At 42.7% G+C, this 16193-nt stretch overlaps 1 protein-coding gene across 1 annotated transcript in view; it reads right to left on the bottom strand.

Moving 5' to 3' along the window:
• Positions 1–16193, bottom strand: part of FRAS1 (Fraser extracellular matrix complex subunit 1) — an 868578-nt gene that overhangs the window by 554952 nt on the left and 297433 nt on the right. The window contains 1 exon segment of the mRNA XM_053703296.1: positions 10889–11022. Within this exon segment, the coding sequence (XP_053559271.1) occupies positions 10889–11022 (134 nt within the window).

Genomic DNA, 16193 nt, shown 5'->3' on the forward strand with positions numbered 1-16193 from the left:
AGTCAGTCCACAGGTCATCCATTACTTATGGGATACCAATACCAAAGCTAAAAGTACACGGATGACGGGAGGGACAGGCAGGATCTTTACACGGAAGGAACCACTGCCTGTAGAACCTTTCTCCCAAAAACAGCCTCCGAAGAAGCAAAAGTGTCAAATTTGTAAAATTTTGAAAAAGTGTGAAGTGAAGACCAAGTTGCAGCCTTGCAAATCTGTTCAACAGAGGCCTCATTCTTAAAGGCCCAAGTGGAAGCCACAGCTCTAGTAGAATGAGCTGTAATCCTTTCAGGAGGCTGCTGTCCAGCAGTCTCATAGGCTAAACGTATTATGCTACAAAGCCAAAAAGAGAGAGAGGTAGCCGAAGCTTTTTGACCTCTCCTCTGTCCAGAATAAATGACAAACAGGGAAGAAGTTTGACGAAAATCTTTAGTTGCCTGCAAATAAAATTTCAGGGCACGGACGACGTCCAGATTGTGCAAAAGTTGTTCCTTCTTTGAAGAAGGGTTAGGGCACAATGATGGAACAACAATCTCTTGATTGATATTCTTGTTAGTGACTACCTTAGGTAAGAACCCAAGTTTAGTACGCAGAACTACCTTGTCTGAATGAAAAATCAGATAAGGAGAATCACAATGTAAGGCCGATAACTCAGAGACTCTTCGAGCCGAGGAAATAGCCATTAAAAACAGAACTTTCCAAGATAACAGCTTGATATCGATGGAATGAAGGGGTTCAAACGGAACACCTTGCAGAACGTTAAGAACTAAGTTTAAGCTCCACGGCGGAGCAACAGTCTTAAACACAGGCTTAATCCTAGCCAAAGCCTGACAAAAAGCCTGAACGTCTGGAACTTCTGCCAGACGTTTGTGTAAAAGGATAGACAGAGCTGAAATCTGTCCCTTTAACGAACTAGCAGATAAACCCTTTTCTAAACCCTCTTGTAGAAAAGACAATATCCTAGGAATCCTAACCTTACTCCATGAGTAACTCTTGGATTCGCACCAATATAAGTATTTACGACATATTTTATGGTAAATTTTCCTGGTAACAGGTTTCCTAGCCTGTATTAAGGTATCAATCACTGACTCCGAGAATCCACGCTTTGATAGAATGAAGCGTTCAATCTCCATGCAGTCAGCCTCAGAGAAATTAGATTTGGATGTTTGAAAGGACCGTGAATCAGAAGGTCCTGTCTCAGAGGCAGAGACCATGGTGGACAGGACGACATGTCCACTAGATCTGCATACCAGGTCCTGCGTGGCCACGCAGGCGCTATTAGAATCACCGATGCTCTCTCCTGTTTGATCCTGGCAATCAATCGAGGAAGCATCTGGAAAGGTGGAAACACATAAGCCATGTTGAAAACCCAAGGTGCTGTCAGAGCATCTATCAGCACCGCTCCCGGGTCCCTGGACCTGGATCCGTAACAAGGAAGCTTGGCGTTCTGGCGAGACGCCATGAGATCCAGATCTGGTTTGCCCCAATGATGAAGCAGTTGGGCAAACACCTCCGGATGAAGTTCCCACTCCCCCGGATGAAAGGTCTGGCGACTTAGAAAATCCGCCTCCCAGTTCTCCACGCCTGGGATGTGGATCGCTGACAGGTGGCAAGAGTGAGACTCTGCCCAGCGAATTATCTTTGAGACTTCCATCATCGCTAGGGAACTCCTTGTTCCTCCTTGATGGTTGATGTAAGCCACAGTCATGATGTTGTCCGACTGAAACCTGATGAACCTCAGAGTTGCTAACTGAGGCCAAGCCAGAAGAGCATTGAAAATTGCTCTTAATTCCAGAATGTTTATTGGAAGGAGTCTCTCCTCCTGAGTCCATGATCCCTGAGCCTTCAGGGAATTCCAGACTGCGCCCCAACCTAGAAGGCTGGCGTCTGTTGTTACAATCGTCCAATCTGGCCTGCGGAAGGGCATCCCCTTGGACAGATGTGGCCGAGAAAGCCACCATAGAAGAGAATCTCTGGTCTCTTGATACAGATTTAGCAGAGGGGACAAATCTGAGTAATCCCCATTCCACTGACTTAGCATGCACAATTGCAGCGGTCTGAGATGCAGGCGCGCAAATGGTACTATGTCCATTGCCGCTACCATTAAGCCGATTACCTCCATGCACTGAGCCACTGACGGGTGTTGAATGGAATGAAGGACACGGCAAGCATTTAGAAGTTTTGATAACCTGTCCTCCGTCAGGTAAATTTTCATTTCTACAGAATCTATAAGAGTCCATAGAAAGGGAACTCTTGTGAGTGGCAATAGAGAACTCTTTTCTACGTTCACCTTCCACCCATGCGACCTTAGAAATGCCAGAACTAACTCTGTATGAGATTTGGCAGTTTAGAAACTTGACGCTTGTATCAGAATGTCGTCTAGGTACGGAGCTACCACTATGCCTCGCGGTCTTAGTACCGTCAGAAGAGAGCCCAGAACCTTTGTAAAGATTCTTGGAGCCGTAGCTAACCCGAAGGGAAGAGCTACAAACTGGTAATGCCTGTTTAGGAAGGCAAATCTTAGATACCGGTAATGATCCTTGTGAATCGGTATGTGAAGGTAGGCATCCTTTAAATCCACTGTGGTCATGTACTGACCCTCTTGGATCATGGGTAAGATGGTTCGAATAGTTTCCATTTTGAACGATGGAACTCTTAGGAATTTGTTTAGGATCTTTAAGTCCAAGATTGGTCTGAAGGTTCCCTCTTTTTTGGGAACCACAAACAGATTTGAATAGAATCCTTGCCCGTGTTACGACCGCGGAACTGGGTGGATCACTCCCATTAGTAAGAGGTCTTGTACACAGCGTAGAAACGCCTCTTTCTTTATCTGGTTTGCTGATAACCTTGAAAGATGAAATCTCCCTTGTGGAGGAGAAGCTTTGAAGTCCAGAAGATATCCCTGAGATATGATTTCCAACGCCCAGGGATCCTGGACATCTCTTGCCCAAGCCTGGGCAAAGAGAGAAAGTCTGCCCCCCACTATATCCGTTTCCGGATCGGGGGCCCTCACTTCATGCTGTCTTAGGGGCAGCAGCAGGTTTTCTGGCCTGCTTGCCCTTGTTCCAGGACTGGTTAGGTTTCCAGCCCTGTCTGTAGCGAGCAACAGTTCCTTCCTGTCTTGGAGCGGAGGAAGTTGATGCTGCTCCTGCCTTGAAGTTACGAAAGGCACGAAAATTAGACTGTTTAGCCTTTGGTTTGGCCCTGTCTTGAGGCAGGGCATGGCCCTTACCTCCAGTAATGTCAGCGATAATTTCTTTCAAGCCGGGCCCGAATAATGTCTGCCCTTTGAAAGGAATATTAAACAATTTAGATTTAGAAGTCACATCAGCTGACCAGGATTTAAGCCACAGCGCTCTGCGCGCTTGAATGGCGAATCCGGAGTTCTTAGCCGTAAGTTTGGTTAAGTGTACTACGGCATCAGAAATAAATGAATTAGCTAGCTTAAGGGCTTTAAGCTTGTTCATAATCTCATCCAATGGAGCTGTGCTAAGGGTCTCTTCCAGAGACTCAAACCAGAATGCCGCCGCAGCAGTGACAGGCGCGATGCATGCAAGGGGTTGTAATATAAAACCTTGCTGAACAAACATTTTCTTAAGGTAACCCTCTAACTTTTTATCCATTGGATCTGAAAAAGCACAGCTATCCTCCACCGGGATAGTGGTGCGCTTAGCCAGAGTAGAAACTGCTCCCTCCACCTTAGGGACCGTCTGCCATAGGTCCCGTGTGGTGGCGTCTATTGGAAACATTTTTCTAAATATAGGAGGGGGTGAAAAGGGCACACCGGGTCTATACCACTCCTTGTTAACAATTTCTGTAAGCCTTTTAGGTATAGGAAAAACGTCAGTACACGCCGGTACCGCAAAATATTTATCCAGCCTACATACTTTCTCTGGAATTGCAACCGTGTTACAATCATTCAGAGCCGTGCACAAATTTCTATTAGGCTCCACATTGGCCTTTAAACATAGTGAACAAACAGATACATCTGTGTCAGACATGTTTAAACAGACTAGCAATAACACTAGCAAGCTTGGAAAAAACTTTTAAATAAATTTACAAGCTATATAAAAAACGCTACTACGCCTTTAAGAAACATAAAAATGTGACACAGTTGAATTAACAATGAACCAAATATGTTAAAACAACCAAATTTTAACAGAAAATGTATAAAGTTAGCAGAGGATTGCACCCACCAGCAAAAGGATGATTAACCCCTTAATACCCAAAACGGATAACAGTTGAAATAATAAACGTTTTTATCACAGTCAAACACACTGTCACAGGTCTGCTGTGACTGATTACCTCTCTCAAAACTAGTTTTGGAGACCCCTGGGCTCTGTAGAGACGTCCTGGATCATGGAGGAAGAAATAGGAAGACTGTGACTAAATTTTTACTGCGCAATAAAGCGCTAAAATAGGCCCCTCCCACTCATATTACAACAGTGGGGAAGCTCAGTAAACTGTTTTTATGCAGAAAAAAACGACAGCCATGTGGTAAAAATCATGCCCATAAGTTTTATCACCAAGTACCTCAGAAAAAACGATTAACATGCCAGTAAACGTTTTAAAATTGAAAATTATGAAGTGTTATTAATAAGCCTGCTGCTAGTCGCTTTCACTGCAGTGCAGGCTCAAATATTAATTTAATATTGACAGTATTTTCTTAGTGAAATTCCATTCCCCAGAAATACCTCAGAGTATACATACATACATATCAGCCTGATACCAGTCGCTACTACTGCATTTAAGGCTGCACTTACATTACATCGGTATTAGCAGTATTTTCTCAGTCAATTCCATTCCTTAGAAAATAATTTACTGCACATACCTCCTTGCAGGTGGGCCCTGCATGCTATCCCCTGTTCTGAAGTTACCTCACTCCTCAGAATGGCCGAGAACAGCAAGTGGATCTTAGTTACGACCGCTAAGATCATAGAAAACTCAGGCAGATTCTTCTTCTAATGCTGCCTGAGAACAAACAACACACTCCGGTGCCGTTTAAAATAACAAACTTTTGATGATTAAAGAAATAAAAACTAAGTTTAACACACCACAGTCCTCTCACACGTCCTATCTTAAGTTAGGTGCAAGATAATGACTGGATATGACGTAGAGGGGAGGAGCTATATAGCAGCTCTGCTTGGGTGATCCTCTTGCACTTCCTGTTAGGGAGGAGTTATAATCCCATAAGTAATGGATGACCCGTGGACTGACTACACTTAACAGGAGAAATGGCATGCTCTATCGGAATCATGAAATAAAAAAAACAGAATTTATGTTTACCTGATAAATTACTTTCTCCAACGGTGTGTCCGGTCCACGGCGTCATCCTTACTTGTGGGATATTCTCTTCCCCAACAGGAAATGGCAAAGAGCCCAGCAAAGCTGGTCACATGATCCCTCCTAGGCTCCGCCTACCCCAGTCATTCGACCGACGTTAAGGAGGAATATTTGCATAGGAGAAACCATATGATACCGTGGTGACTGTAGTTAAAGAAAATAAATTATCAGACCTGATTAAAAAACCAGGGCGGGCCGTGGACCGGACACACCGTTGGAGAAAGTAATTTATCAGGTAAACATAAATTCTGTTTTCTCCAACATAGGTGTGTCCGGTCCACGGCGTCATCCTTACTTGTGGGAACCAATACCAAAGCTTTAGGACACGGATGATGGGAGGGAGCAAATCAGGTCACCTAGATGGAAGACACCACGGCTTGCAAAACCTTTCTCCCAAAAATAGCCTCAGAAGAAGCAAAAGTATCAAACTTGTAAAATTTGGTAAAAGTGTGCAGTGAAGACCAAGTCGCTGCCCTACATATCTGATCAACAGAAGCCTCGTTCTTGAAGGCCCATGTGGAAGCCACAGCCCTAGTGGAATGAGCTGTGATTCTTTCGGGAGGCTGCCGTCCGGCAGTCTCGTAAGCCAATCTGATGATGCTTTTAATCCAAAAAGAGAGAGAGGTAGAAGTTGCTTTTTGACCTCTCCTTTTACCGGAATAAACAACAAACAAGGAAGATGTTTGTCTAAAATCCTTTGTAGCGTCTAAATAGAATTTTAGAGCGCGAACAACATCCAAATTGTGCAACAAACGTTCCTTCTTTGAAACTGGTTTCGGGCACAGAGAAGGTACGATAATCTTCTGGTTAATGTTTTTGTTAGAAACAACTTTTGGAAGAAAACCAGGTTTAGTACGTAAAACCACCTTATCTGCATGGAACACCAGATAAGGAGGAGAACACTGCAGAGCAGATAATTCTGAAACTCTTCTAGCAGAAGAAATTGCAACCAAAAACAAAACTTTCCAAGATAATAACTTAATATCAACGGAATGTAAGGGTTCAAACGGAACCCCCTGAAGAACTGAAAGAACTAAGTTGAGACTCCAAGGAGGAGTCAAAGGTTTGTAAACAGGCTTGATTCTAACCAGAGCCTGAACAAAGGCTTGAACATCTGGCACAGCTGCCAGCTTTTTGTGAAGTAACACAGACAAGGCAGAAATCTGTCCCTTCAGGGAACTTGCAGATAATCCTTTTTCCAATCCTTCTTGAAGGAAGGATAGAATCTTAGGAATCTTAACCTTGTCCCAAGGGAAACCTTTAGATTCACACCAACAGATATATTTTTTCCAAATTTTGTGGTAAATCTTTCTAGTTACAGGCTTTCTGGCCTGAACAAGAGTATCGATAACAGAATCTGAGAACCCTCGCTTCGATAAGATCAAGCGTTCAATCTCCAAGCAGTCAGCTGGAGTGAGACCAGATTCGGATGTTCGAACGGACCTTGAACAAGAAGGTCTCGTCTCAAAGGTAGCTTCCATGGTGGAGCCGATGACATATTCACCAGATCTGCATACCAAGTCCTGCGTGGCCACGCAGGAGCTATCAAGATCACCGACGCCCTCTCCTGATTGATCCTGGCTACCAGCCTGGGGATGAGAGGAAACGGCGGGAATACATAAGCTAGTTTGAAGGTCCAAGGTGCTACTAGTGCATCCACTAGAGCCGCCTTGGGATCCCTGGATCTGGACCCGTAGCAAGGAACTTTGAAGTTCTGACGAGAGGCCATCAGATCCATGTCTGGAATGCCCCACAGTTGAGTGATTTGGACAAAGATTTCCGGATGGAGTTCCCACTCCCCCGGATGCAATGTCTGACGACTCAGAAAATCCGCTTCCCAATTTTCCACTCCTGGGATGTGGATTGCAGACAGGTGGCAGGAGTGAGACTCCGCCCATTGAATGATTTTGGTCACTTCTTCCATCGCCAGGGAACTCCTTGTTCCCCCCTGATGGTTGATGTACGCAACAGTTGTCATGTTGTCTGATTGAAACCGTATGAACTTGGCCCTCGCTAGCTGAGGCCAAGCCTTGAGAGCATTGAATATCGCTCTCAGTTCCAGAATATTTATCGGTAGAAGAGATTCTTCCCGAGACCAAAGACCCTGAGCTTTCAGGGATCCCCAGACCGCGCCCCAGCCCATCAGACTGGCGTCGGTCGTGACAATGACCCACTCTGGTCTGCGGAAGGTCATCCCTTGTGACAGGTTGTCCAGGGACAGCCACCAACGGAGTGAGTCTCTGGTCCTCTGATTTACTTGTATCTTCGGAGACAAGTCTGTATAGTCCCCATTCCACTGACTGAGCATGCACAGTTGTAATGGTCTTAGATGAATGCGCGCAAAAAGAACTATGTCCATTGCCGCTACCATCAAACCTATCACTTCCATGCACTGCGCTATGGAAGGAAGAGGAACGGAATGAAGTATCCGACAAGAGTCTAGAAGTCTTGTTTTTCTGGTCTCTGTCAGAAAAATCCTCATTTCTAAGGAGTCTATTATTGTTCCCAAGAAGGGAACCCTTGTCGACGGAGATAGAGAACTCTTTTCCACGTTCACTTTCCATCCGTGAGATCTGAGAAAGGCCAGGACGATGTCCGTGTGAGCCTTTGCTTGAGGAAGGGACGACGCTTGAATCAGAATGTCGTCCAAGTAAGGTACTACAGCAATGCCCCTTGGTCTTAGCACAGCTAGAAGGGACCCTAGTACCTTTGTGAAAATCCTTGGAGCAGTGGCTAATCCGAAAGGAAGCGCCACGAACTGGTAATGCTTGTCCAGGAATGCGAACCTTAGGAACCGATGATGTTCCTTGTGGATAGGAATATGTAGATACGCATCCTTTAAATCCACCGTGGTCATGAATTGACCTTCCTGGATGGAAGGAAGAATTGTTCGAATGGTTTCCATCTTGAACGATGGAACCTTGAGAAACTTGTTTAAGATCTTGAGATCTAAGATTGGTCTGAACGTTCCCTCTTTTTTGGGAACTATGAACAGATTGGAGTAGAACCCCATCCCTTGTTCTCCTAATGGAACAGGATGAATCACTCCCATTGCTAACAGGTCTTCTACACAATGTAAGAATGCCTGTCTTTTTATGTGGTCTGAAGACAACTGAGACCTGTGGAACCTCCCCCTTGGGGGAAGCCCCTTGAATTCCAGAAGATAACCTTGGGAGACTATTTCTAGTCGCATCAGCTGACCAAGATTTCAACCAAAGCGCTCTGCGCGCCACAATAGCAAACCCAGAATTCTTAGCCGCTAACCTAGCCAATTGCAAAGTGGCGTCTAGGGTGAAAGAATTAGCCAATTTGAGAGCATTGATTCTGTCCATAATCTCCTCATAAGGAGGAGAATCACTATCGACCGCCTTTACCAGCTCATCGAACCAGAAACACGCGGCTGTAGCGACAGGGACAATGCATGAAATTGGTTGTAGAAGGTAACCCTGCTGAACAAACATCTTTTTAAGTAAACCTTCTAATTTTTTATCCATAGGATCTTTGAAAGCACAACTATCTTCTATGGGTATAGTGGTGCGTTTGTTTAAAGTGGAAACCGCTCCCTCGACCTTGGGGACTGTCTGCCATAAGTCCTTTCTGGGGTCGACCATAGGAAACAATTTTTTAAATATGGGGGGAGGGACGAAAGGAATACCGGGCCTTTCCCATTCTTTATTTACAATGTCCGCCACCCGCTTGGGTATAGGAAAAGCTTCTGGGAGCCCCGGGACCTCTAGGAACTTGTCCATTTTACATAGCTTCTCTGGGATGACCAAATTGTCACAATCATCCAGAGTGGATAATACCTCCTTAAGCAGAGCGCGGAGATGTTCCAACTTAAATTTAAACGTAATCACATCAGGTTCAGCTTGTTGAGAAATGTTCCCTGAATCTGTAATTTCTCCCTCAGACAAAACCTCCCTGGCCCCATCAGACTGGTTTAGGGGCCCTTCAGAACCATTATTATCAGCGTCGTCATGCTCTTCAGTATCTAAAACAGAGCAGTCGCGCTTACGCTGATAAGTGTGCATTTTGGCTAAAATGTTTTTGACAGAATTATCCATTACAGCCGTTAATTGTTGCATAGTAAGGAGTATTGGCGCGCTAGATGTACTAGGGGCCTCCTGAGTGGGCAAGACTCGTGTAGACGAAGGAGGGAATGATGCAGTACCATGCTTACTCCCCTCACTTGAGGAATCATCTTGGGCATCATTGTCATTGTCACATAAATCACATTTATTTAAATGAGAAGGAACTCTGGCTTCCCCACATTCAGAACACAGTCTATCTGGTAGTTCAGACATGTTAAACAGGCATAAACTTGATAACAAAGTACAAAAAACGTTTTAAAATAAAACCGTTACTGTCACTTTAAATTTTAAACTGAACACACTTTATTACTGCAATTGCGAAAAAATATGAAGGAATTGTTCAAAATTCACCAAAATTTCACCACAGTGTCTTAAAGCCTTAAAAGTATTGCACACCAAATTTGGAAGCTTTAACCCTTAAAATAACGGAACCGGAGCCGTTTTTAACTTTAACCCCTTTACAGTCCCTGGTATCTGCTTTGCTGAGACCCAACCAAGCCCAAAGGGGAATACGATACCAAATGACGCCTTCAGAAAGTCTTTTCTATGTATCAGAGCTCCTCACACATGCGACTGCATGTCATGCCTCTCAAAAACAAGTGCGCAACACCGGCGCGAAAATGAGGCTCTGCCTATAATGAATCGATTTAGCCCAGAAAAAGTCTACAGTCTTAATAAGCCCTTGTGAAGCCCTTATTTACTATCTTAATAAACATGGCTTACCGGATCCCATAGGGAAAATGACAGCTTCCAGCATTACATCGTCTTGTTAGAATGTGTCATACCTCAAGCAGCAAGAGACTGCTCACTGTTCCCCCAACTGAAGTTAATTCCTCTCAACAGTCCTGTGTGGAACAGCCATGGATTTTAGTAACGGTTGCTAAAATCATTTTCCTCATACAAACAGAAATCTTCATCTCTTTTCTGTTTCTGAGTAAATAGTACATACCAGCACTATTTTAAAATAACAAACTCTTGATTGAATAATAAAAACTACAGTTATACACTAAAAAACTCTAAGCCATCTCCGTGGAGATGTTGCCTGTACAACGGCAAAGAGAATGACTGGGGTAGGCGGAGCCTAGGAGGGATCATGTGACCAGCTTTGCTGGGCTCTTTGCCATTTCCTGTTGGGGAAGAGAATATCCCACAAGTAAGGATGACGCCGTGGACCGGACACACCTATGTTGGAGAAAATGGGTTTACTATCCCTTTAAACAGCAATGAATGGCTCATATATCATTACAGGATAGCTGCCCATCTCACCCACAGGTAACCATTTAAGATGGCGAGCCTTTCATTTTCTTGTTGGCTTGTCTTATTTAGAGAAAATATTTAAAAAATATAGGGTTACCAACTATGGAAAAAAATGAGGACTTAAAATAAGAACAGAAAAGCTTATATATTTTTTGATATATAGTGTTTCATACTGTACATTAAGGAAGCATCTCCCTCACCTTTTCACATAACATTGGTAGACAATCGGCAGTGAAGCACTCCACAAAACCATTCTTGCATATACACCTGGAGCATTGACTGAGCTTCCACTGCTCACCATCCCGCAGAAGGTGACCCTCCAGAGAGCAAGACTCTGTAAAAAAATAAAATAATAATACTAAATAAATAAATAAAAAGTAAACTGTCCCTGTTCCATGGTAAAAGTTTTCCACGGTGCACAAATGTCTGCAATATCTTCACAGGCTGCAGAAACCAGTAGTGTTCTTGACCTGTGCTTATGAGTATGTTTAACAGTGAGAGCGAGTCTGTCTCTAAAAAAAAACAATAACCAATTTTCTGAATGTGCTGCCATCTCAATAAACAGCAGTTATAGTATGACTGTTTTCAGGAGCGTGTTTTTTTTATCTGTGTGTTGTATTAATTTGTTTTGTAATTTTCCCTATGGTTCTTGCACCCAGACCTGTCTGGGGTTAACTGCCTGAGACTTTGGGGACAGCACAGCTTCCTGTGAGTGTCGGTGAGCACCCAGGGCTGGGCATGTTGCAGGGTCATGGGATGTGTACCCGGTCCGGTATGAGAGTACAGTCCCCTTCCGTGCTTTGTATATGTAGGGTGATTACATAAGCCTGTGCACCCTTCCCTTGTTCCCAGTTTGTTTGGATTTGAGAGCTTGCATTGTGTGGCTGTTTTAGGGTCCCAGGTATTGGAAAGGACCTTGATGTGGTACCTGGGCTTGTCCAATTTGGCCAGATGCTGTAACTAATCTTTCCATTTTTGCTTTTAAATCTTAGCTGAGAGCTTGTGGGTGCTGGACTTTCTCTGTGTGTTGTGTGTGTATATATATATATATATATATATATATATATATATATATATATATATATATATATATATATATATATATACATACACACATATATATATATATATATATATATATATATATATATATGTATATGTGTTCACATTGCAGGGAAGCTTTGCGCTCACGAGAGTGCACTTCTATAGGCTCCAATGGGAGCCTCGTTCTCATGCTGTGAGACACGGTATGAGAACCTAGTGCAGCGAAGGGGGTAAGTTGCACAGCGATGGGCAGTAAATATAAGTATATATGAATACATACATATATATTTATGTATACAAAATTATAAAAATCCCAGCCACTGAGTCTTAGAGTCAAAAAAGTTTTATTCTTCAACAAAAGATATGATCAAAATTGATCTTTCACAAAAAGCAATCATGAGTATCAAGGAAACATCAGGTGTAAGTTCACTCAAATCCACACATACCCCATCCACCAAACACATTCGTATCTAACCCTCAGCAAAATAAAGAAAAACATCAAAGCAAAAACAATCATCAGAAAAATAAATGCAATGTCACTCCCAGGGCGTCCCCAGAGAGTGAATATTACGACACCACCCACTCAGGACCTCAAAGGATCAAGAACCATTGCGAGTGTCCACTCAATCTTCAACTCTGTAGTATTATATTAACCAAGAGTGTCTCGTATTAATTGTGGCAACTCCCAAAACAAGAATGTCTCATTCGTTATAAAGCCTCCAGCTGTAACAATATGTATCTGTTTGAAACCATCAGCAATTTGTCTACTTGCCACTGTATAAAGGTGGTCACAGGAGACATGATATATTATGGTATTTGTAATCCATCATAGTGCATCCTCGTCATCCTTGCCTATGGCTGCTTTATGCTGGCGTATCCTATCACGGACAGTCTGTGTGGTCTCTCCTACATATGCTAGGCCACATGGGCACTTAATAACATATATAACATATTTAGAATTGCAGGAGAACCTGCCATTGATCGGAATCCTTTTACCTGATAAGGGGTGGGTAATATGATCCCCTTGTAACATAGAATGGCAGAGGGCACAGTTCATGCAAGAAAAGGAGCCTTTCTTATTAATTGTAGTTGGTTTTCTCATGGAACCCCAATCAGTCCGTATTAATTCATCTTTCAGGTTTTTATTTCTCCGAAAAGAGAATAGTGGAGTCTCTTTAAAGATGCACAATACCGTGAGTGAAGTGTGAAAAGGGTGTGTGTTTGGGCCGTTAGTACGTTCACAGCTCCCCGCAACATAATGTATGGCCAGTAGCACGTCAGGTTAAAGGGACATCTGAACCAAAAGATTTCAACAATTACAAGATTTGTCACTATAGCCGTTACCAGCATTCACTATGATGGATTACAAATACCATAATATATCATGTCTCCTGTGACCACCTTTATACAGTGGCAAGTAGACAAATTGCTGATGGTTTCAAACAGATACATATTGTTACAGCTGGAGGCTTTATAACGAATGAGACATTCTTGTTTTGGGAGTTGCCACAATTAATACGAGACACTCTTGGTTAATATAATACTACAGAGTTGAAGATTGAGTGGACACTCGCAATGGTTCTTGATCCTTTGAGGTCCTGAGTGGGTGGTGTCGTAATATTCACTCTCTGGGGACGCCCTGGGAGTGACATTGCATTTATTTTTCTGATGATTGTTTTTGCTTTGATGTTTTTCTTTATTTTGCTGAGGGTTAGATACGAATGTGTTTGGTGGATGGGGTATGTGTGGATTTGAGTGAACTTACACCTGATGTTTCCTTGATACTCATGATTGCTTTTTGTGAAAGATCAATTTTGATCATATCTTTTGTTGAAGAATAAAACTTTTTTGACTCTAAGACTCAGTGGCTGGGATTTTTGAAATTTTGTATTATTATTCAGTCTTTGACCGGACTTTATCCCGTGCCTGAGCACACTAACTAGAAAGGGTGGTGCGGTCACACTTTATGGTATATATATATTTATGTGTTATATATTTGTGTATATACACATATAACACAAAAATATATATGTATATAAGCATATACGGTACATATATATTTATTGAGAACACACAGTTCCCATAGACGGCTATGTAAAGGCACTTTTCAGTGCCGTTGTTTGTCTAACACCCCACAGCCACCAACTTTAGCCCCAAAAAACTATATTGCTTAGTTTTATATATATATATATATATATATTATTTAAAAAAATTTAAAACAGATGCGACAATTTTTTATTTCTTAAAATGAAATACACATATTTTTGGAGCCACTTGGGGCACATTAAAAAATTAACCAGAGGTCTGACCTCTGGTTAATTTTTAGCATTAATTGCTACCGCGAGGTTGAGTAGAAATAACCAGCTGCTTGAAGTTAACGGGCACGCAATAAAATAGCATTCCTCTTATAAACTAGCCCTTAATCTACTAAAAATTCTTGAAGCTTCCCAGAGATTTTTTTTGTAGCTAAAATAGGACATTTAAATATCAGTTTTCCCAAAACCTTTATACAAACTGTTTGGGACTGAATTTTGGAATAGTTTGGATTTTGGAATATTTGTAGCTTTAAAATAGGACAGTATGGAGAGGGGATGGAACCAAGTGTAAACAACATCTTCTGTCATTTAGGCAATATTTACATGTCATAATACAACTTATACAAGCAACGTAAAGGTAGTTTTATATAAGTTTTAACACTTTCGTATACATACAAAACAACTTTCCAATTTACTTTTATCATTATATTTTGGTAGTCTTTGTTGAAAGCTGAACCTAGGTAGGCTGCTTTCTAAGCCCTTGAAGGCCGCCTCTTTATATAAGTGCATTTTGACAGTTTTTCACAGCTAGACAGCGCTAGTTCACGAGTGCCATATAGATAAAATTGTGCTCACTCCCGTAAGGTTGCCTAGGAGTAAGCACTGGTTGGCTAAAATGCATGTCTGTCAATAGAACAGAAATAAGGAGGCAGTCTGCAGATGCTTAGATACAATGTAATCACAGAGGTAAAAAACATAAATTATGCTTAGCTGATAATTTAATTTCCATCTGTGAGAGGAGAGTCCACTGCTTCATTCATTACTTGTGAGAATTAATAACCTGGCCACCAGGAGGAGGCAAAGACACCCCAGCCAAAGGCTTAAATACCTCCCCCACTCCCCTCATCCCCCAGTCATTCTGCCAAGGGAACAAGGAACAGTAAGAGAAATATCAGGGTATAAAAGGTGCCAGAAGAATAAAATTAAATTTAGGTCCGCCCACCGGACGGGAGCAGTGGACTCTCCTCCCCACAGATGGAAATGAAATTATCAGCTAAGCATAATTTACGTTTTCCATCTTAATGGGGGAGAGTCCACTCTTCATTGATTACTTTAGGGAACAAAAACCCAAGCTCTAGAGGACACTGAATGAAAAAAATGGGAGGGCAAAAGTCGGCGGGCCCTATACTGAGGGCACCACAGCCTGTAGAACCTTTCTCCCAAAAACAGCTTCCGCCGAAGCAAACACATCAGATTTGTAAAGTTTAGCAAAAGTATGTAAGGAATCTGCAAGGAAACCTTACAAATCTGCCCCACAGAGGCCTCTTTCTTAAAGGCCCAAGAAGAGGCCACAGCTCTAGTTGAGTGAGCCGTAATCCTCTGAGGAGGCTTATGTCCCGCTGTCTCATTGGCCAAATGGATAATGCTCCTCAACCAAAAGGACAGTGAAGTGGAAGAGGCCCTCTGCCCCTTACGCTTCCCTGAATACACCACAAACAAAGAAAAAGTCTGTCTAAACTCCTTCGTAGCCTGAAGGTAAAACTTCAAGGCTCGAACCACATCCAAGTTATGAAGTAACCTCTCTTTGCGCGAAGAAGGGTTAGGACACAAAGAAGGAACTACTATCTCCTGATGGATGTTACGATCTGACAACACCTTGGGAAGAAAACACAACCCAGTGTGAAGCACAGCCTTATCGGCATGAAAAACCAGTTAAGGGGGTTCAAATTGCAAGGCCGCTAAGTCAGAGACTCTGCAAGCCGATGCAATAGCCAAAAGAAACAGAACCTTCCAGGAGAGAATCTTAATGTCAAGCGCATGCATAGCCTCAAATGGAGCCCTCTGCAAAACCTTAACAACCAAGTTCAAGCTCCAAGGAGGAGCAGAAGGTATAAATACCAGTCTAATTCTGGACAGAGCCTGAACAAAGGACTGAATATCAGGAAGCTCCGCTAGCTTCTTGTGTAACAGCACCGATAAGGCCGAGATCTTTCCCTTTATGGAACTAGAGGCAAGGCCCTTATTCAAACCATCTTGAAGAAAAGACAGAATCCTGGATACCCTAATCTTGTGCCAGTGATATCAATGTTCCTTACACCAGGAAAAATCGGTGTTCCACACCTTATGATAGATGTGACAAGTGACCGGTTTCCTCGCCTGAATGAGAGTATCAATCACTCTCTCCGAGAACCCTCTCTTCGCCAAG

Source organism: Bombina bombina, chromosome 2 (assembly GCF_027579735.1).
Source record: "Bombina bombina isolate aBomBom1 chromosome 2, aBomBom1.pri, whole genome shotgun sequence".
NCBI classification, from domain to species: domain Eukaryota; kingdom Metazoa; phylum Chordata; class Amphibia; order Anura; family Bombinatoridae; genus Bombina; species Bombina bombina.